General features: G+C 43.5%; 1 protein-coding gene across 1 annotated transcript in view; it reads right to left on the bottom strand.

The window, feature by feature from the left end:
• The window catches only part of galnt16 (UDP-N-acetyl-alpha-D-galactosamine:polypeptide N-acetylgalactosaminyltransferase 16), a 35,370-nt gene extending 18,047 nt beyond the window's left edge, over nt 1-17,323 (bottom strand). The window contains 4 exon segments of the mRNA XM_065966662.1: nt 5,222-5,289; nt 5,393-5,491; nt 5,957-6,138; nt 16,952-17,323. Of these exon segments, the coding sequence (XP_065822734.1) occupies nt 5,222-5,289; nt 5,393-5,491; nt 5,957-6,138; nt 16,952-17,152 (550 nt within the window). The 5' untranslated portion in view covers nt 17,153-17,323.
• Nucleotides 17,324-23,701: the final 6,378 nt, after the last annotated feature.

The raw sequence follows: 23,701 nt of genomic DNA, 5'->3' as shown, positions 1-23,701 counted from the left end.
ACCTAAACACAACATCCATCAGTGCTCCTTCACAATCAGAGACATGTAAACACAGAAGGGACAGAGCGCTCAAACAAAAGATCTTCATTTCACTGCATAATGAAATTCAAATCCTCTTTTTCCATAAATAAAGACAGACAGCAGCACATTCCCAGTGTCCACACCCTGTTTCTACATGAGCAGTCACTAACACGGCTGCTCATGCTGATTCCTCTTCTGTAATTTAATCCGTCTTTTCATTCAGAGTCATGTTTAAGTCTTTATCCAAGTTTGTGTTATTGTTCTAACAAAAGATGGCCCCTGCTGTTTCATTTGTTTTAAGTTACACAATTGTTTCCTGATTCTTAGTTGATGTGCTGCACAGTGGAGCTGTTGTTAGCGCTGTCGCCTCACAGCGAGGAGGTTCCTGGTTTGAATCCCCGTCCTTCAGGAGTCTCTCTGTGAGGAGGTTCCTGGTTTGAATCCCCGTCCTTCGGGAGTCTCTCTGTGAGGAGGTTCCTGGTTTGAATCCCCGTCCTTCAGGAGTCTCTCTGTGAGGAGGTTCCTGGTTTGAATCCCCGTCCTTCAGGAGTCTCTCTGTGAGGAGGTTCCTGGTTTGAATCCCCGTCCTTCGGGAGTCTCTCTGTGAGGAGGTTCCTGGTTTGAATCCCCGTCCTTCAGGAGTCTCTCTGTGAGGAGGTTCCTGGTTTGAATCCCCGTCCTTCAGGAGTCTCTCTGTGAGGAGGTTCCTGGTTTGAATCCCCGTCCTTCAGGAGCCTCTCTGTGAGGAGGTTCCTGGTTTGAATCCCCGTCCTTCAGGAGCCTCTCTGTGAGGAGGTTCCTGGTTTGAATCCCCGTCCTTCAGGAGTCTCTCTGTGAGGAGTCTGCATGTTCTCCTCGTTCATGTGTGGGTTCTCTCCTGGTTCTCCGTCTTCCTCCCACAGTCCAAAGACATGCTCGTTAGGTTAACTGCTGACTCTAAATTGTCTGTAGGTGTGAATGTGAGTGTGGCTGGTTGTCTGTTTCTATATGTCAGCCCTGTGATTGGCTGGTGAACAGTCCAGGGTGTAACCCCGCCTCTCGCCCAATGACAGCTGGGATCACCTCCAGCCCTTCACGACCCTGAACTGGAAAGCGGTATATGTAATGGCCGGATGGATTCTTGGTTGATGATTTGAAAATATATAATAACTTCTGATATCAGAAACCCCGACATACATACAGACGTCATCACAAGTTACAGACACAGGTACACTCCCACCTCTGAGAGGATTAGCATCAGCAGCAGAGAGTGAGTGTGATCCTGACGGGGGATTGTGGGTAGTTCAAGCGGACCCCAGACCCCCCCTCTATAAAGTCATGGCGCCTCTGAGAGACGAGCATGAAACGCTGTAATCCTCCGTGATTACATTGGTGGTGTTTACAAACCTGCCTGTTTGTATTTAAGCTGCTGTCTCACAGGGGGAGAGAGTGTGTGTGTGTGTGTGTGTGTGTGTGTGTGTGTGTGTGTGTGTGTGTGTGTGTGTGTGTGTGTGCGTGTGCGTGTGTGTGTAAAGTCAAGAGGAGGGGGCTTTAACCACTCAGGGAAGAAGAGCACAAAGTCACAGGTCACTCCCACTGAGCAGATGTTGTATACTTTCACCAGATTGTGTGTGTGTGTGTGTGTGTGTGTGTGTGTGTGTGTGTGTGTGTGTGTGTGTGTGTGTGTGTGTGTGTGTGCTTGGATGCATTATATAACTAAGTGCAACTTCATACTGTTCGATGTTTTTAATCCACATTTCTGAATGTTAAAAATGGACAGGTTCAAGGGTTTTGTCAGAGAAGCCCCTTTCCCATAATGCACTGCTGCTCAGTAGAATTAAAGAGCTTTGACAGCCAACAAAAACAGCAACAACTTAAGTCATAATAAGAAAGTTAAAAAATAATATGAACATGAGTTTGAATAAGGGCCTGTGTCCACTATGGCTGTTTTGTTCCTTGGCAGCGTGGATGTCCAGGAAACAGTTTCCAGGTGCAGAGCTGCTGCTGATGTCAAGACGTGTTTTCTTGATATTATCTTGAATAAAAGCAAATATTAAGCACATGGAGCTATTTAAAATAGACGCTACTGAGGGATTTAAGTGTTGACTTTCGTAACCAATAAGAAGCGCTCTGAGTCTGAGGTCATGAACGCTGTCAGTGTTAAAAACACATAAAGGAACACGGGCCCTGAGTGATCGAAAAGTCAGAGTTTTGAAGCTTTACTTTGTTTTTACATGGTGCATGATTTAATGTCAATACAAAACCATGAACCTTGTTGTTTGCTTGGACTCTAACCGGGTTTGTTTCCCAGAAGCACAGACTGTTAACTGGTTTCTATTCTCGTCTCCACACAATTGCTGTCACATGCTGTCGTCTGGATTGGGAGTAAAGATCACCGTCCGTGATTAAGGACGGTGTCTTTATGATTAAGGCAAGCCTAAATAGGATTACGCTCAGGCAGGTCTATCCCTCCTCGCTCCTGCTGACCATCCCCCCCCTCCACCCACACCAGCCGTCTGCCTGCAGGGTCGGATCAACTGACCAACAAGCTCACACTCTCACTGACTCACCTGACTGCCTGAATTATTTATATGCTTCACTGTTTTCTTTTGTTTTGCAGATGAAATGTAGCTTCAAACTAACTTTCTCCTATTGAAGGCAAACCAGTATCTTTACTATTAAAAATGAAGACACAGACAAGAGCGAGCACTTTTCCCTGTTTGTGTGATTTCTAGGAAAACAATCATTTTTATTTTCACATCTTGTTGTGATTTGAGGCTCTGAAGAGCACTAACGGCCTCCTGCCTTTAAAAACTCAAACTAAATCAGCAGTTTCATTGTGCATTACTTAGCAGGGATTATTGAGACTTTTATTGAGACACAGAACTGGAAAGTGGCAACATGCAGAGACCACCAAGAAGAGCTGGAAGAAGCAGAATAGTCGGCTAATGTGAGACTTACTGGTTTACAGTCAAAACTGAAAGCCGCAAACTGAGAAGACACAAGTTTTCCATGACAACTGATGCTGAAAACAGAAATCAAAAAACAGGGAGCCGGTCAAACGTCTCGCTCAAGCACAGGTATAAATTCACTGTGCTGCCGGTTCAAGGTGCGTTCAGGTACTCTGCCTGCAGCAGAGGGAGAGCAGACAGGGCATTAGTGAGCTAATAGAGCTCCGGCTGCTGCTGGCGCTCAGGCACTACTGTTTAGATGTCTGGCCAGCTCTCACACCGCTGAGTGTGTGTGTGTGTGTGCACGAGGAGCACGCACACACTGAATGTAGGTCACTGTGCCCTTCCCACAGACTGAAGATGCATGTGGTGGTAATTACAGGAGGCCCAGCAGACAGCGTGCAGCATGAGTTCATTTAATTCTCCTATTTTGAGCTGACAAAGGGAAATAATTACTAAAGTATGGTTATCCTTTAATTCCACAGTTCTGGTCTGCTACAATAAAACCAGGAGTTTATGGGGCAATTAACAGATTAGTTTTTAAATGTCAAGATCAATTAGTCTGTTGATTGGCTTTTTCTCATGGTGGTAGCAACTTCATTTTTACCCTGACATGTGCGCAGGATGAAGCTTAAATGCTAATTTAATGTCGTACTGTTGAGTCCAAGACTTGCAACTCGACTTATGGTCATCACTGAACTCCTTCTTGTTGGATTAAAAATTACAAAGACGATGGATAATAAAAATCCAAAGGGACATTGAGACATATTGGAAAAAAGAAATGAGGAGTCAGGGTAGAAACGGTGAGCCGCGTCAAGTTGAGCTGTCAGGACACTCAAATAGGAAATAATAGAATCAGGCTGATTGTGCTGATGAGGTTGTGTGGCGTGCTGTTAGGACGGGCTGTGAGAAACGGTTCTCTCTGTTTTGCTTGCGGCAGTTTTTGGTTAAAATTCAACAAGAGATCTGAATTTATTTTACAACTTTGATACTTTCCGTTTCTACCGATCAATAAAATAAAGGAGTAGATTGTTTTCATACAAGTATCAAAAAAGCTTCAACAATTTTTGACATCCTTATGTTTATCAGTATCATTTGTCAGCGGCCAAACGGCTCAATATTCAGGGAGCTCTAATTCAAAGTCTGCTGCTCTGTGGAATCAGACACCAGTGTAACACATCTTCAAAGCTTCTCCTGTCTCTTGGCATTTTCCGCCACCTACATTTTCCCAAGATTTGGCGGTCTAGTTTGCTGGAACATTCCTGTGTGATATTTGCCTCACACATATTCAGAGCAGATGGACGAATGAAAAGAGAGCCTCACACCTGGCACCGTGGGGCTGCACCCAGCGTTTTAAAAAACACAGGGAATCCAAATTCCCGGCGTGCCCACAAGACTTTTTTTTCAAGAAGCCACCTCTCTGAAAAATTGTCAAATTTATCTCCATGCATGACGGCCTACATACGGTTTTAAAGCCTCTGCTCCAAACAGCTGGGGTTTTTATGGGTGGTGAAGACTATTCAGTACCCCTTTACTTCACAATATCAGAACAATTAAAAGATACTTTACAACACTGTAACAAAGACGTGTATGATAAATGAATCATAATCTTATAGACTCCAAGGTTAACAGAGAAAAAGGAAGAGAGAGAGAGAGAGCGTTTGCTCTCAGTTCTGACAGAAGTACAAACATATGAACAGAAGTGATGCAAAACAAAAGCGTGACATTGGATCATGAAGCCTGTTGTTGCTATAACTCTCAGGTCTATCAGAGAAGTTACGACATCCACAGTAGTCTAGAGTCTCTGTTAACAGACACAAACGGTCAAGGCTGTCTCATGTGAACCCTTTACAGGTTGAACATGTGTTCAGAGATATCTGCGTATAATATTTTAACTTTTTGGACCAGTCAGAGATCGATGGATATTTGTAAAGGACGAAAGACACTGATGCTCCCTGTGGAGAACTTTTTACTTTTCTTCCTCTTTGATAGTCTGGCAGCTTCTTTTGTGATGTACCAGATACCTTTGGTGTAATGCCGTTATTGCAGTTAGGAATGACAAATTAATTAAAAAATCATTTTATTTGTAGGAAAAAGTCCCTGCTTTAAAAAAAAACCTGGTAAGTTCTTCTATTTGAGAAAATATGATAGCTGCGTTCAAATATCCAGTCATATCGTGTGACATTTTTGTGATTGTAAAACCCCAAAACATCAGTGTCCTTCATGGCTTAACGAGAACTTTAATCAGCTTTAATGAAGCAGAAACTCACGGTCAGAGCTGAAGTCATCGATCAGGACTATTTCTTGAATCAGGGATGGAGGGCTTCTCATCAGGACACTAAAAAAAAACAGAAAGAAAGGGAGATTTAGAAAGACAAGAAGGTGTAAGTCAGAGTCGTTGTTGCTTTGTAAATCAGGTCGTCTGTGCTTGACCTCGTTACCTTTTGATGGTGCGGAGGAGAGTGGAGCGAGCCTCGTTGTGGAAAGTGATGATGACACTCGTGGCTGGAAGGTCTGTGTCATAATTCAGAGACGCACACCTGAAAGAGAGCGGAAGTTGTCACACAGTAAGATCAGGTTAGAAAATGAAAACATAGTAAGTTGGACGTAGTTGGACTGCAGTATCCATTTTAAATGCTACGTGTCATGGCACATTATCTGACTTTATGTTAGGTTTAAAATAGTATAAAAGTAGCAAGTAGGGACGTCAGAGACTAAAATATTTTAGTCCACAGTTCTTTTAAGTTATCCTAAATGTTTCCAGCTCTTCACCATAAGCCTCTCGTCTCCTCGCCTGCGTCTGATAGATACAGACCAGACTGAACCCAGAAGTCAGGACGCTCAGGTTAAGACTCTCCAATATAATCTCCCTATTTGACCCTTGAACCACCGATGAGTGCAAGGACACATTCTGAACTCTAAATCGTCGTGCAGCTAAACAAAGATTACCCCCTTGTGCAGACAGACGGAAATCACCTGAGGGCTGAGGTGTTAACCTCGCTCACCTGTAGTGTCGGGTGTCTCTGATGGCTCGTTCGCTGCCCAGCCGGTCACTCTCCTGCTGGTTGAAGGCGTGCTCTCTGTACGGATCATCCCCCGGCTTCAGCTGCTTCCCGACCAGGTAGGCCTTCTCGTCCAGGGCGCCCAGCAGCTGCCCCTGTGCATCTGGCCGCGGGGGTTGGGTCACCTGCAGAAACACAATGTTCACATTAGGGATGTGAGCAATTAGTTGACTAGATGTTTAAACATTTTCACTCCAGAATTACAAGTCAGTTACAAAAGTACTGATCTGTAAATGATGGCAGCCAATGAAGGTCAAATGTTGTCATGTCAAGTCTTTGAAGTTAAACCTAAGTTATGTTTCTAGAAAAAATCTAGTCGAAGAGGGGAGACATTATTAAAGATGTTGAGGGATTTAATTGGCATACAAACACAAATCCACTCTCTGTGTCTCCTGTAAACACAGAGAGCAGCAAACACAGCAGCTTGAGTTGTTTTTGGTGTCAACACTTCTCCGTCACTGTCGTCACTTCTGTCAACAAAACTGTTATTCTGCCACATCTACAGCCACATGCCACATTCGCACAAAGGGAACTTTTGGCATGTTGCTTTTTGAACCATCCGTCTTGATATATTGTTCCACAAAAAAGCCAATTTTGTTTGTTCAAATCCGCTGTTTGATTGAATAAATGATCAAGGACAGTTTGCTCTGGATTCTCTGTCAGCACATGACAGACGAAAACATTGGACTGAGGCAGAACACAGAGCACAGCATCATATTTGTAACTTGTTTATCTGCTGATTTAATCATTGATTATTGGAAATAAAAAGCCTTTTAGCCTTGGCAAACTTGTGCTTTAGAAATGGACTCTCATTCCCTCACATGGCATGGCAATGTGCTGTGCTAGCTTCGGCCATTTGGAGCAATTTTGGGGTTCGTCGTCTTGCTCAAGGACACTCTGACATTCAGACAGGGCGAGTGTGATTAGAAGAAAAAATAAATCCTAGATTAATGAACACTCTGCTCCACTTTCGGAGCCTCTGCAGACAAGATTAACTGACGAAACGTTCCGCCTGTACATCCTCAAAAATGTGTCTGAAGTAGTCCAGTCATCTGCGTTGCAACCCGGCTGCAACGCTGCCCGTCTGAGAATAAAAGCTCCCTCTTCTTGCATCAGCCGAGTGATTAAAATGTAAATTCTACTTTCTTATTCAGGTAATAGCGCCAGGGCAAAGAGAGCAAAATGTACAGGCTGAAATCCGAATACACACTACAAATCCTCAGTAATTAAGGGTTTCCCCAGTAAGGAGCTTTAACACTCTGGCAAACCTGGAACGGATGACAGGGAGGTTAAAACGGATACATAATAATTAGATGAGAGTATTCCCCTGTCACTGAGAAGCCACAGCGAGATGGACAGATGGGAAAGAGAATATAAAAGTGGAGGTGAGGCTTTGCTCTGGCTGCTAAAGCGAAGGTCAGTGTAGATGGAGGATTTAATAAAACGCTCCTGACCAGGTTCAGGTGAGAGTAACCTCATGTTTAGTCTCTCCGGGGAAGCAGTGGGACAGTTTCAAGGTTTTCAACCATTGACTGTAAATATTAATGGAAGAAGACCGAGTGACGTCACCAATCTGCACGTTTGCTGCTTGTTTTCAACACATCAGATGACCACACCTACTGGAATTAGGTCTGGGCGATATGGACCAAAACTCATATCTCGATATTGTATTGATATAAAATAAACGACCTGTTTGTGAATTTAAAAAGTAATATAATAAAATAAAAATGTTCCTTAAATCCAATAAAAGAGAGCGAGAGGAGGAGCAGACAGTCAGTCATCATCAGTGAGATGAGAAGAAGGTGACCTGGCACCTCTGTAACGTTATTTTAATGCAACATAAACTAAATCCATATTATCGATGTCGTCTTACCCTTTATCTTGTTTGAAAATATATCGATATATCTTAAAAACTCGATGTCCCAGCCCTAACTGGAATGTGTTTTATCTTTATTCAGCATTTTAATTGAACAAACAGATATTTAAGCCGTCAAATCATAAATGGATTCTGTCCCAAAAAAAGCTTCACAGATTTAAAACTAAAAAAAGATATTCAATATCGCCGTCTTGAAGTTTCCGGGCACTCCGCCGCCATGTTGGTTTTTCTCGAACTGGAAGTGTCAATATTTAAGCTAGTTAGCGAAGGGTTAATAAACGGCGAGCTATCACAGTTAAGTCTGAAGCCGTGGCTAACTAACTTGTTGGCGAATAAGCTCGTTAATAACCGTGTTTCCTTCAGAATTAGCTTCTAATTATGTTTGTGAATGACGGAGAAAAAGGCGTTAGGAGAGGAGAGAGCGGCGGGTGAAAAACGAACCAGGCTAGGCTAATTCCGACACTGATGCTAATTGGTGCAGCTAACATGTTCAAGACGTTCATTTACCGAAAGAAAAGGAGCACAGACTGATTCGACGGTCTATCAGTACATTAAACCGTAGAGGAAGCCGGTTATGTGTCCGAAATGTGCAATCCACAAAAGGCGCCAACGGCTCTGACCAAGCTAGCGTGACAGACACCTGCCAATCAAAGTGACCACGCCCCCCATCATGCGTAAACTATTAAAATATTTAAATTAATATTGTTTATTTATTTATTTTTTAAATTCTGCTATACCTTTGTCATTACAAATTACATTTATTAGAGAGACTAGAAACATTTTTTAGCATCAAGCTGTAATATTATTTTTCAAACTTTATTGAAAATGTAAACATTGACAAAACAAGAATGACAATGAAAAAATGGTGCAAATTGAGATGCTTATTTTCATCCCATCTGTGAATTAATGTGTGCGTTATGTTGGCACACACTGTTTTACATTTTCAGGTTTTCAGTGTGTGCGACGGTAAGTCTCTTTATGCTGCACACACGGTTTTAAAAACGTCTCCGTTGTCCATCAAATGACGGCTAAGTGTTCCTTTTTTTCACTTCAAGAGCATCTCCACTTAAGTGCAATCAAGAAATGTAATTTGCTATCCTCTCTGTATTCAATAAGCAATTAGAATTTGAGCAGTAGATGTCTAATTAAATCACTCTTCTACATGCAAAGAAAATTGTTAATTATAATGTTTAATTACAGCAGTCACGACTCGTTTCACAAGCTTTTTTTAAATCTGCCTACACGTCTTATTTGTGCACAAGTTAGAGAAGTCTGGAGATCATTTACCGCACACAACATTTCTCCATTAGTTACATGAAAAAAAAGAGATACAACTCCAACAAATCCAAGTTGTAGACACAAAGATTAGACCCACTTTGCCTGTTGCGCCATAGAGTCCAGTGACCTTCATTGGCCCTGCGACAACTCTCTAATCATAAACAGTCTCTCCTTGATCTGCTCCCCTCTTTTCTTTGTTGGTATATCGCTCTCTAAACTAGGAATTCATGTCTGCACTAAAAGGTTTGTGCTGAAATATGCACACCGCCTCTGCAGCTTTTTAACCATCACCCAACTTTACATCCTCAACATCAGTACTGACTCGGGCTGAACGATTCTGGCTAAAACGTGAATCTCGATTTTTCTGCCTGTAAGAATTCAACTACCAACTGAACTACAGGGGTGGCCGTGGAAAGTCGGTCATCTCTCAACTGTGAGGTCGGGGGTTCGATCCCCAGCTCCTGCAGCCACATGTATGATGTGTCCTTGGGCAAGACACTTAACTCCAAGTGGCTCCCCCTGCTTTGTCGTTGGTGTATGAATGAGCTAATCCTTTTGCCCTTTTTTTGTGTCATTTTCAAATCTCTTTCAGTGTTCATCAAAATGAAGAATGCATTCATGTGAACACTTTTACAAACACATGGACTTGAGGGTTGTAGAGTTTCTGCAATATTCTGGCCCTGCAGAATTTCAAAAGCTGTAGCTCAAAAACAAATCACCTAGCTGACACAGGGCTCCACAAAAAAATGATCTCTTGCATCTCAATTATCACAACGGGTCGGAATATTTGGCTAATTGGGCAGGCCGCCTAGGTATATTTATAGCCGCCCAATTAGCCCTATATTCCGACCCGTTGGAGTGTCTATGTGTGGGACACCCTGACGTGAGTGCAGCTTGTTTTTGAACGCAGAGGAGCAAATGAATCACCATCACTTAGAGATTAGATTACATGTGTCTGAGAGGTCATGATTTCTTTAATGATTAATAATGCAGTCGAGTAAATCAGTAATCAGAATGTCTCATTCCAGAAACATAAGAAGGTAAAGAGGTTTCACTCGCTCTCGACTCGTACATCTTCCGTCACCTGGTGATGTGTGAGTATCACCGCGTCTCAAAGGCTCAAAAAGAAATCGTTCTCTGAGGATTGAAAAAGACAGAAATAACAGAAGGCTCTCTGCGGCTCGGTCCACTGAATTAAATATGAAGCTCGTCTGGAAGATGAACATGTCTGCTGGCTCTTTCAAGGCGAATGAAAAGACGGATCACAAACAAGTCAAATCTGACTGATTGGCTGGAGACGAGGCCCCGGCTGTGACCCGGAGTCTGTGATGACAGAAGGAGAACGCACGTCATGTCAGATCACGCCGTAGTGCTCGGTTTGAGAGGCCGGATCGGGATCTCTTCACATGTTCCTCATCTCTGTTTTTATACTAAATCACACTGTTATTATTTTATTTTAATGTAAATAGTTTGGCCGTCTCTAGTGGTAGTTTCTTGGTGTTTAAAGAGGACAGCGTCTTCTGACCTCGCCTCTCTAGAGACACATAATGAAGGACGCCGTGTGAGTGTGAAACTGTGGAAGACGCCGGGGGAACACAGTCTTCAACCATGGTGTGTTGAGTTTTTTCCCTTCATTTATTTGTCTGTTTGATGAATTTGTTTTTTTCCGCACTGATCTGATTTCTTTGTTTATTTGGAAATAGTTTGCTTGTGGTTTTTGATTTGTTTATGTGAAAGTCAGCCTGAGCAGTTTAACGTTAAAGGTGGCAGTCTTTACTAAACTGTTTAATAAATCTGAGACGACCGGGTCCAAAGTAGATCATCAATGAGTGAGTAAACATAAAACAGCAGATCACGTCTTACATCATGGTGTCTGTGGGCGGCGATCATAAACATGAAACCTTTTAGAAGTTTACACCAAGTAAGGAGAAAGAGGAAGTGACACCTGTGATCTGTGCAAAAGTTCCCGTCTGCAAGGAACACTTTAACTGGCAAGTTTTTCAAGTCCAGTGTTTTGTTGGGCAAACCTTCAGTTTAGAGGGATTCAAATATCACAACAGCAGAATCAGGTTTTTCATTTGTTTGTTCTTTGTTTAGTAACTTTTAGTAACATTAATGTGGTGAGCAGGGCATAGTTTTGCCATTCAGTTTGGTATTTAGGTCCCGTCCTGTGTTTTTACGGTAGTTTGGGGTAAAATCATCCGATCATTTGGAGCTGCAGTACGATATTACGGTATTTTCCATCTGATAACACTGATCCTCCTCTAAGTGTGTCGGGCCTGTGTTTGAGCACTCACATTAGTCAAACAAATTGTCTGGGGTCAAACCTGCTCGGGCACGGTACAGATTGCAAAGTGTAAGTGCCCCCTTAGATACAAGGACAAGGGCTCCAAGGAAAACAGGCAGAAGATCTGTAACTTTGTACAATAGAAATAAAGCTTTAAGTTTGCAACATGCTGACAAATATTCAGGGCTTGAATCAAAGTTTAAAGGACAAAGGGCGTGTAGTGTTTGGCAATTTTGCAGCATGGGTGGAGGCTGGAAAATGTAGCTGATTCTCATTCCCCTGAGATTGTTTAACGGCACATTAACCCAGTTCTCTGAAGTGTTTATACGGTTACATTACAAATCGAGAAATAGTTGCAAAGTTACTCAACATTAAGTCTGAAGCGCTCGAACAAACGGACACAGCCGGATCTGATTCTGAGGACGATAATTTACTGTAAAAACTGTAAAAAAAAAAAAAAATCTCAGTCACACACAAGAGGACAAAGACAAACTGACAAACTGCATGTGGCTCATGTGGCCAGATGTTTACAACATGGCCGCTGCTCCTGTTCAGAGCGGTGACAGCAGATGTTCAGGTCAAGGAGAGAGAGAGAGAGAGAGAGAGAGAGAGAGAGAGAGAGAGAGAGAGAGAGAGAGAGAGAGAGACTCCTGAATACTAACGCTCTGCTCACACACAGACGCTCAGCAGGATGAGAGAGAAAGTGGTGCTGGGAAATGAGAAGCACTCAGCAGAGGAAATGAGGAGAAGAGTGAAAGTGGAGCGGCTGCAAACAGATTTTAAGATGATGTCATTAATGCTGCTAATGAACGGGCAAAGAGACCAAAAGAGAGGGAGAGAGAAATGGACCAAAAGTTGAGTTTAGCAATGAAAAAAGAAAAGAAAGGCGGACGGACGGGAGACTACACATGAGGAGGAGTGTCGGGAATGATGCAAGAAAGAAACAGAGAGCAGATAAAGAAGAAGAGACAAAGAGTAGAGAGAAAGACAGAAATAAAACTGGGAGAAAAAAGAAGGGAGATCAGAAGGTCGGACAGGAGGAAAGAGGAAAGAAAGAAAATAAAGGAAGGGACGAGGGGAATAAAGATTCTAGAAAAGGAGTAACAAGGTATGAAGATAAAATGAGGGATGAGAGGAAGAAAGGAAAGTCTTGAAGAGGTCAAAATATGACTGATGCAAACCTCCTGTCCCCCCCCGCAGGACAAACTATCGGAATGAATTAAATAAAAAAGGTAAAACAGATTTAACAAGAAGGGAGAGCAGGAGGCTGGGACAGGGGGAAAGAGGAAAGAAAGAAAATGAAGGAAGGAACGAGGACAATAAAGACAAGACAGATTCTATAAAAAAGGACTAACAAGGTATGAAGATAAGATGAGGGATGAGAGGAAGAAAGAAAAGTCTTGAAGAGGTCAAAATATGACTGATGCAAACCCCCCCCCCCCCTCCCTGCAGGACAAACTATCAGTCCTGGGGGGACAGGAACTGGAACTCACTCCCAAAAAACATTTGAGACTCCCCCACACTCACCTTCTTCAAGAAATCCCTAAAAACTCACTCACTGTTCTGAGTATGTAGAAAAGTGCTATATAAGACCAATTAATTATGAATATGAAGATCAACTTTATGAACAGATTAGACCTAAAGACTTCGGTCTAATTCGTTCATAAAGTTGATCTTCATAAAGTGTTGCTGGAGCTTTTTGACCTCTTCAAGCTGCCTTTCACTCTTCATGCATGTTGGTGAAAGTTGTGCCGCTCTGCTTCTTCAGAGGAAGACAGAAAGTCAGATGGACAGAGGAAAAGAAAAGAAGAAAGAAAGGAGGGAAGACAGAATAAAAGACGAGTAAAAACAAAGATAAAGAGGACAGAAAAAAGGAAATGAAAATGAAGAAAGACAGAGGGATGAGAGAGAGAAAGTCAGAGGAAAAGAAAGAATAAAAAAAGGAAAATACGGGTTCAGTTACAAAGAGAGAGAGAAAGCACCCTTCAGTCTGAGCTGAGGGTCACATTTCCAGAACAAACTGCAGCGAGGAAATCTCAGTTTGGTGACAAAAGGTGAACGACCCCGCAGAGCAAATCAGAGATCGAAAAAAAACTTGGAAAACCCTCAAATCCAAAGTTTACTGTTCAAAGAACGATCTGATTACAGACCTCGGGCAGTTTGCAGCATCGACCTGTAAACTAAATCTCTCGTCTTCTTCTTCTTTCACAACACTCAAACTCAGAGTGGTTCCCTCATCTTCTGATCGGAGCCACATTCACACTCTGCTGCAGACCACAGCTTCCTCTCTACATGCTAAAGCAGGCCCGGGAGCAGCAGCTCCACTGTTTGGCATGCACCCCCTCAATTATTAAAAGTGGAGAACGACGTTTTAAAATGAGGCCGCTGCTGTCAGGAGTGAAACATCCTGACATGTTGGCACACATCCTCAACCTCAGCTGGGACCATTTTTCTACGTCTGTGAATCGTGAAGGAGGCTTCAGTGTGCTGTCTCAATCAGATCCTGAAAGTTTAGATCGACATGACTGAGGGATTTGGCCATCAGCTTTGTTTTAGACCGGCAGAAGCATTACTCAGCAACGTTTTGCCCTTTTTATGTCAAACTTTGACTAAAGTTAAACTCAATTATTGCCGGTCCGTCGGACAGATTTGAATCATGCTGAAAATGTTGGAAAACTAGAATCAAAAGGGGGCAGTGAGGGGGGCGTTGTACTTCTATAGGGGCGCTGGTTGTGCAGTGGTGAGCTGAGCCTGAAGGCAAAGCTCTCGATTAACCGGTCGATCCTCGTTCCAACCCCTCACCTCATGAGCTTTAGGTAGTGACCAAAACAATGAGATCGTGGACACAAGCGGCTGAAATGAGTTTCCTCTGGAGGGAGTCTGGGCTCAGCGTTAGAGAGGGGGCGGAGCTTGGAGTAGAGACGCTGCTACTTCACATCAGAAGGAGACAGTTGAGGGGGTTCAGGCTCCTGATGAGGATGCATCCTGGACATGTCCAACCCTTTATGACCCATCCTCTGATGGCTACTTCCAGCAGGATAAGGAGCCATATCACATGACTCATGTCATATCAAACTGGTTTCTTGAACATGACAATGAGTTCACTGTTCTCTAACCGCGTCCACAGTCACCAGATCTCAATCCAAAAGAGCACTTTTGGGATGTGGTGGAACGGGAGATTCGTCTCATGATGCCATCATGTCAATAAGGAGCAAAATCTGAAAAAGAAATGTTTCCAGCACCTTGTTGAATCTTTGTCATGAAGAATTAAGGCAGCAATAAAGTGGCTGATGAGTGTAAATCCCGCCTGGCCTATGAGCGCCTCATAATCCCCCAGAGGAGTTTGAAGATGTTGCTGGAGAGAGGGAAGTCTGGGTTATATAACCACGCTCGATGCCACCGCGACCCGACCTCGCATAAGCAAAAGAAAATGGATGGATGGAAAAAAATGTTGAAAAAAAACAACTAATAGTCGACTAAATAAAAGACATTTGTGGATTTTTAGGAAACTTGTTACTTTAGTGACACCAGTGGCCGTGAAGGGAACTGCACTCAGATAATAACAGATAATAATAAATTACCCAAAGATTGAACGTGATTAACCGTCATCACAAAAGCTAATCTGCTTTATGCGCTCAGCCACAGAAAAGTGAATAAAATAGAAAAATCTAATTCATAAAAAAAAATGCTAAATCAAAGGCATCGCGCTTTTTTTTACGACAACAAAAACAAAAGACTGAATGTGAATAAGCGATATCCAGACATGTAAACACCTTTGCATCGTACTGACAGCTATGAAAAGTAAAATCAGAACTAAATAAATAAATAAATATATAGATAACGTTGAGTACATTAAAGGTATTCGGCGCATTCTGAGTGACACCGGTGGTCATAAAGGGAACTGCAGCAAGCGTCCACTTTGCATCATTTAAACCTACTTTTGTTTTGAGTCTATTAATAAAAATATACAGATGATAATCACACAGACAGTCATCGCTCAAGCAACCAAGATGAAAGAGATCTTGATCTTAACGGGTTAATTACCTCCTTAAATAAAAATAAAAACACACAGAGAGACCCCATTTGTCATTATTATTCTTATAAACACTGATACTGCACCGAGCAGCTTTTAGCTGTTAGTTTTTCCTATTTCAATCCAAAGCAAATAAACAATTGAAATGTGCAGATTTTAACCAACCACATTGTTGCTCCACTCTTCATTTCTCCATTATAAAGCAAATGTTTCTCTCTATGATATTCACACATGGACAGATTGGGAGATCAACTATTGGAGAATCTGTAAATGTGACCTTACCCCCCCCCCACCCCACCCCCACCCCCCCAGTGGGAATCAATAAAGTATTCCTGATTCTGATGCACGCACATGTTGAACAACGGGTTCATTATAAAAGTCATTACTCAGCACTTTGCACGATGATTCGCTTCATCAAGGAAATAATCTGCAGATCTTCAGCTCTGCTCTGAAAGGAAACTGATCCCAAAGGTGATTCTGTTTGCTTTTAATCATTTTAGACAAGTACATGTAAATGTAAAAACTGAAATCTCTTTTTTTCAAAACTGAGAGACATCCTCATGTTGATTCAAAAACATGTTATACACATTTAGTTTATAAAAAGTTTATATTTAAAAGGGTGGAATCACAAAAAACCTGCATGTTGGCTTTATGAATGAATTAGATCTGTGTCTGCCTGCAGGGCTAAAAGCATGAACTACAGGTCTCATATCTCAGTTTACAGTGAATGCTTCAGAAAGAGCAGACCTCCTAATCTGCACTGACACGGAACCGGCCACAGCCGCACCACACACACACACACACACACACACACACACACACACACACACACACACACACACACACACACACACACACACACACTGCTGTGTAGCAACCTGGAGATGTTGCTGCAATCCAAGCCTGTCGACCACCACCACACCTACACTCACATCGTTCACCACATGCAGGCAACAACAGGCAGAAAACAGACACGGGCCTTTTAATGACACCCTGAGGTGCAGAGATTAAGCGTGTCTCTCTCTCTCTCTCTCTCTTTTTTGTTTCCACAGACTGGTCTCCCAGCATGATGTGGTTTTACGAGGCGTTTGCGCACGACGCACGCGGGACTTATGGAAAGCCTCTTACGTGTCCTCGAGGTTCTGTGAGGCTCGAGGAAGGCACGATAGGCGTGATGAGACACAGGAACACACTGCTGCTTATTCAGCAGCCTTGTAGAATAATGACAGGGCTGCAGAGAGCGAGGTGAGAGATGGAGGTGTACAGCCGCAGAAGGGAACATTCTCCCGCTGTGACACCCCCCCAGCTGTGCATCACCCCCTCCTCCTCTCCTCCTCCTCCTCCTCCACCATCCTCATCATCACCCCAGGTTTCACACACATCAACATGCAGCACACACTCTCCTGCAGCTCGCCGCCTCCAGCGACAGCACCGTTCCCCCCTCCCGCCACCTCTCACACTCACTATCAGCGGGATGGTCCTGTCGTCCCGGTGGATCTCCAGCCGGCCGGAGACCCCCTTCAGCCCATGGCCCCTGCCTCGGGTCTGCGCCGACGACGACGAAGGCGACGACTGTGGCTTGTTGTCCTGCCACAGGTAATAAAACGTCCCGAGGATCCACGCGACGGTCAGAATAGCGATGGCGTTGGCCCGAATCCTGCGCATGGTGAGCCCATATGGAGGGCTCCGGAGGCGGGCCCGGCTGGTTCAGGTCCGTGCTCGGCAGAAGGTGCAGCCTCCCCCGCCGGTGATGGGTTGAGTCGCAGCGCAGACAGGCACTCTCTCTCTCTCTCTCTCTCTCTCTCTCTGTCTCTCTCTCTCTCTCTCTCTCTCTGCTGGGATTTGCGGCGCACTGACACAGCCACGGTCCTAGCGCCGAGTCATATCATCCCCCTTACACACACACACACACACACACACACACACACACACACACACACACACATATGCGCACGTCGTCCACCCACAGAGGAGAGGATGTCCAATCTGCATCCAGTAGCTGAGGTCCTGAAATCAGGTGCAGATCATGGAGGGGGGAGGGGGAGACTGAGATACCATTTCTCTCCTCTTCAGCTCCTTTACCTCTCGTGCACATCATCCTTGTGTTTTAACTCCCTCTGCGCGTTACTGCAGGCTTTGTTTGGTTTAACAGATATCCCTTTAAAACACAAAGCTTGTATTCCCTTTGTTCCAATCCGACTGTGCAATATCTACTTAAGTGCAGCAGAATCTAAAACCTTAACTGAAGCTGTTATTGAAGGTGGACGTCATTGTGTTTTGTCGACCAAAACAAAGATGTTAATTGCAATTCTTTGTCTATTGTTAAAGGAGCAATTTGTAAATCTGACACCTAGTGTTTAAAATGGGTACTGCAGTCTAAATTCTAAACATCATAGAGAGCTGTCTCCCCCCCCCCCCTCCTCTCTAGAGTGGATGCTCACTCAGGTCACCATGTGGTGGACTCTGAAGCTTCAGTGTTTATCCAGCTCTGCATGGGTCTGTAAACCTTTCTGTGTTCTAACCTCTCTCCATTTTTCAAAAGCATCTCCAATATTGATCCTAGTTTGAGCACGTTTCTGCTCGTGGAGCTTATTAGAAACATGCAGAGGCTTTTTAGGTCGGGTACAATCACTTCTATCTGAACCACTTCTCTTGACCGCTTCCATCGCTGCAACACCTGTTGACCTGATAACTGCTCTCATATCTGACAAACCGAGGGGTGTCCAAAACGGCTGTGTGGGGGCGTGTCTTAAAAGCTTCTACCTTCTCTGGTCCAAACAAATCCAGAGCATTCAGGAGCAGAATCTAAAGTTAGAAGGAGGACATACTGGCTGCTGCATTGTTGCCGGTTTTAGTATATTGTTGCCATTGACAACCCTCACAGTCTAAATTGGGAGCATTTCTTAAGTATATTTAATGAAACTGAAATTAAAACCAGGGGGATTAAATTTAAAACAACCTGCATGGATTTATTCCACCATAACTGAATAAGAAAATATGTTGATTTCAGTGAACTGATCTTTAGATTTCCTCAGCAGCTCTCCCCCTCCAGCAAGACTCAAAACAAAACCTGCAACATTTTTCTCCTCTCTGTATAAGGAGACTCATTATTCTACCAATGCATTTTTAAATTACACATTTGAATTAAGAGCCTGCAGCTCACACAGAGTGAATTAAACGATGCAGCTGAATTGATCACAGAGGGGAAAAAAGAGGCCGTCTTTGAACAGCAGCATCATGAATATTCATCCTCGTATATAGAGTTAAATCTGGATTTGCAGGGATGACCTCTGTGAGTATGACTTATTCAGTGTAGGAATAAATCAGAGGCGTTAAGAAAATGTCAGAATACATTAGACTGAGAGGATCTCCGCTTAAAAAAAAAAAAACTATAACACTCGTAAAACGTCTGCAGAGAAATCAGAGCTGAGCAAAACACCCCGAGGAACAAGAGCCGAGGAGGAATTCTTCATCTTCTTCTCTGGTAGAGAAACAGCCCCGAGTATGAGGTCATCCAGCCCCACCTAACAGCACTACACTGTGTGTGTGTGTGTGTGTGTGTGTGTGTGTGTGTGTGTGTGTGTGAGGCGTCCGCACAGCTGGGCACACCAACACAAACATAAGGAACGTCAAGTTTTCCCTCATCAATCAGAAACTGGATCCAGAGTCAGCTGGGGGAGCTGCGATGATTAGTTCAATAAATTAAGAGAAAATTAAATCCATTGTTATCTGTGATGCATTCAGGGAACTAACGGAAACAAAACAACACACATTGCTGGTTAGTGGACACCTTGTCCAGCCTCTCGTTTGGCATTCAGGTCGCCGCCATCTTGGTTTTGAAGATGGAGAAGGTGAAAGATTTTTTTGTTCAGTTCCTTTTCAAAAGCTGCCAAAAATGTCACTTTCGGGCGTGTCCAGGGGGAAGTCCGGCACCCTGATGACTCTCTGTTCGGTCAGAGAGAGAAATATGTACAGTCCAATTCATCTGGCAACAACCTTTTTCACCTCTGGTGTTGGAAAAACGAAGCCATCCCAGAAGTGCAACAAAAACTGCAGTTCCTCGAGTGTCCACTTGAGGCAGATACAAAGCAGAGGAATCTCCGTTTGGTCCCAACAGTGTCAACATTTTTAAAATGCATATTTTTTTTATTTTTTTTTATACTTTTATTGCAATACAAGAACGTTTCCGATCATTGTACTTACACATATTTGCAAAAATCTTTAATATTTTTAACACCCAGTGGTGAAAAGGAAACAATACATAGAAATATATACACACAGTATGCAGATTCAAAATGCATATAACAGAGTCAGCATCCAGAGCAAGTATATAGATAGTCAGGTTAAACATACTGTTAAAGAAATAAAACAAGTAGAAAAGGATTAAATGAAAAACAAAATGTAGATTTTTAAAGCAGAATAAAAACGCCTGGTACAAATTAATTTTTGTTCTCTATAGCTCTTTCTAATTCGTTCTCACTGTACAGAGGTTGATTTTTCACATGGCCTCTTCTGATCCCCACAATTCAACTGTGTAGGCTGATGGAGTCTACATGAAGTGATATCCAGCATACCAGATCCCCCCCCCCCCCCCCACCACCTCCATGCTCTAACCGCCCACCACACCCTTATCTTACCTACTCCGCCACATGGCCGTCACCGCCCAACAAGCTTTAAGAGAAAGATAAATGGAAAAAAAAACTGATCTTAATTTAAAAAGGAAAAAAGTGAAAATTCACACAGTTATTAAGTCATGAAACATTGTGGACATGTTGTGGGAAATATGAAAGGTGATAATTCTGAATAAAATGTGAATATTGATATTATAAAGGACAAAATAATAAAAAGATAAATTCTTAGTTTGATCCTTTTGATTTATTAAACCTTAATTTTATTCCAATCCTCAGCTGATAAAACAAAAATATAGGAATTACATTTTGTTGACTTTTTTCTTTTGTAGTCTTTTAATGCAACACAAAGCAATATAAAAAAAGAGCATCTTCTTCTGTAATGCATTTAATGTTTTATAAATGTAAAAATCAAAGAGCTAACAGGCTGCAGGTCGTGGTCTATTCGCTGCCATCCTGTCGAGGAGAGATCCGTCAGCCAGCGAGATCCGCCCCGCGTCCAGATCGTGTATGCGAGGAGGGAAGGTCGCAGGGGTCGCAGCCACATCTGGCTTGAAGGCTGAAGGGAGATATTTGTCTTCATTGGTACGGACAGGACTGCGCCTCTCGCGGCGTTGCTGTCACAGTTATCTGTGGGAGAGACGGTGACGCCTCAGAGCAGCGAGGGGAAAGTTCTGAACATTCAGACATGGAGGGGATAAAAGAGGTGTTGGTGCTGGCATCTCTGTGGGGGGGAAACAGCACACAGATCACAACCCTCTGGACCTGCTCACCCAGTCCAGCACTGGTCCAGTACTGTGGAGGTAACTGGGAGCCGAGAGGAAACCAGGCCTGCATGTGGAGTTTCCAGCGGTCTCATGTCAACAATACCTCTCCTGAGACTCATGGAAAGACAAAGCTCCACATTCCCATGTCGGCAGAGGGAAAAAAAGGGAAAAATGTGAGACTTTCCAAAGTGAAATACACCGGGTGGGAACTGGGACAAAAAGTCTGCCTCTTGTTTCGATCCAAAAAGTCAGAACACAGAGCCCATCAGGCTGAAAACCGACTCCTGTTAGAGGATTTTAAGATGGTTATGACGACTCTTTATGAGCCAACAATCAGCTTTAAGTTATTTTTATAAAGTTATTTAAAAATGCCTCCCACAGGTCGGTGTCAGACGCTAACTTTAAGAAGTCACTTTTCTGATCTTTAAATCTTTGACAAAGTCTTACCAGGTGTTGTGCAATGATCTCTTAAAGCACAAATCCCCGTAACAGAAAGTAACATGGCAGATTAAAGCTTTTCTCGTTGCTGTGTTCGGACTTGGCCTTCCTTCGGGGTCACTCTGCAAAGACGAGTTAATTGGGGACGGCTTATCTTTAGCGGGGACAGAAGTCGTGTCCCCAGTTGGAAAAATTGGATTCCAGGGTCGACAGGGTGGAGACGGGTTCAGTGTGAGCAGAATAAAGAAGACTGTAAATAGACTGTGAATATTAAAGATCTCATATTCTGCCCTTTTTGGGGTTCATATATTTAATCTATGTTCCTACTTTTGTACGTTCACAATAACTAAAGTTCTAAAAAAGTGTCTGTTTTCATGAACTGCTCCTCCTTGCTCCCTCTACGCTCTGAGTCCGTCAGCTACACTCTGTTGAGCCCACACTGTTAGACCCCACGTGGGCCAAGTCTGCTCTGATTGGTCTGCAGATCCGCTCTGTCGTTATTGGTCAGTTGCTCAGCACGCTTATCGGAAATTTCAACATGAGCTGCTCGGCCACAACGAGCCAATGGGCTTAGATCAGTGATCTCACACTGACAATGACGTCGCACTGACAAATTGTTATCGAGGGGGGCTAGAACCGAGCGTTACATGCAGCTAATGCTACAGCTAACAGGAGGACGTAGGAGAAGCTGCGTTTCTGCGGACTTTGAATTTTTGCACATAGATGTGTCTAAACATGCACAGGACACTTGGAAAACACTAAAGAGCAGATAAAACCAGAAGAAGAAGAATATGGGACCTTTAATGTTTGAAGCCTGAGTGTCGTCCCCCGTCTGTCCCTGCAGGGGGCGCTGGAGTCCCATCGATGGCGGTCTCCATGCTGGAAATGCTGTCTCAGTCTAACTTTCAGTCAACCTAACGACAGGCTGAGAGCTGGAGCTGAGGCGGGTTTTAAACCTCCTGACAAACCGAGAGAGAGAGAGAGAGAGAGAGAGAGAGAGAGAGAGAGAGTGGGGAATAACATGCCGGAAAGGAGCCACAGGTGGGATTCTAACCAACAGCCTCCGTTCATGCGGCTGTACCAACTGACCCAGCATGTGTGTGTGTGTGTGTGTGTGTGTGTGTGTGTTTTAATGGAAGTTTTTCAGGCATGATGTGGAAGAAAAAAATATCAGATCAGACTTGGCCCGAAATCAGACAATCTTCTTTCAGTATGTACCCTGCTCTAAGTTTGTGTGTGTGTGTGTGTGTGTGTGTGTGTGTGTTTTCTGCAGACTCTCTCACAGACCGCCAGCAGCCTTTTTAGTTCCGCCGGGAGTCACTCCTGGCATTTCAGACAACCCTGCCAAAATGGTGAACCCAGAGAAGTGAACAAAGTCACACAGACACACCAGAGTTCACACACACACACACACACACACACACACACACACACACACACACACACACACACACACACACACACACACACACACACACACACACACACACACACACACACACACACACACACACACACACACACACACACACGAAGCAACGGTAAAAAAGACACACAGTGGTTTCAGTTTTCATGTTTCAAAACAACTTCTGAATAGATAAGAGAGAGAAAACCCTGCAAGGTTTAAGTTTAAACACACACACACACACACACACACACACACACACACACACAGACTCCTGTAAGCCTCTATGGAATTCCATTGTGATCACACTGGAAACTCAGCCGACCTCCTCCCCGCTGTAACCTGTGATCATCCAGCTCCAGCAAGGTACAAGTCCAGTCTTGTGTGTGTGCGTGTGTGTGTGTGTGTGTGTTTTGAGTCTGTGTGTTATGCAAACATGGAGCGGAGACAAAACACACACACACACACAAATTGGGCAGGAATTTTTCTGCGCTCCTGTCCTGTTGTAAACTAAACCAGCGCAGGCTTCCCGTGCTGTGAACTCAAAACAGCTTCAGAGTGAATCAGGTAACATGAGTCCCTTCACTTCAGAGGCTCTACGTTTAAAGACAAACAAACTACATACAAAATCAAACTTTTGAGTTCCAGACAGTAAGTAACTGTCTTTTTTTTTTCCTTCCCTGACTGAGATTAGTCCGGAGGCCGACAGTGATAATCGACCTGCAACAGCCCAAACGATTATCATCAGGGAAACAAACATGATGCAAACACACAAACTGAAGAAATGCAACCATGGAAACATGCTGCCAAAAACCAAAACAACACGATAAGATACAGGCTGGTCCACGATAACGATAATATCACAACACAGTGATTCTGTGATGACTGACATATTGTAAGACAATCGATCTGGATTAACTGATGAATTTAAAATGCTTCTTTAAAAAGATAAAGTGCATGAACTCTCTCTCTCTCT

Source organism: Labrus bergylta, chromosome 18 (genome assembly GCF_963930695.1).
Source record: "Labrus bergylta chromosome 18, fLabBer1.1, whole genome shotgun sequence".
NCBI lineage: Eukaryota > Metazoa > Chordata > Actinopteri > Labriformes > Labridae > Labrus > Labrus bergylta.
Note: the sequence above shows the minus strand (reverse complement) of the source record. Positions and strands in the feature narration are given on the sequence as shown.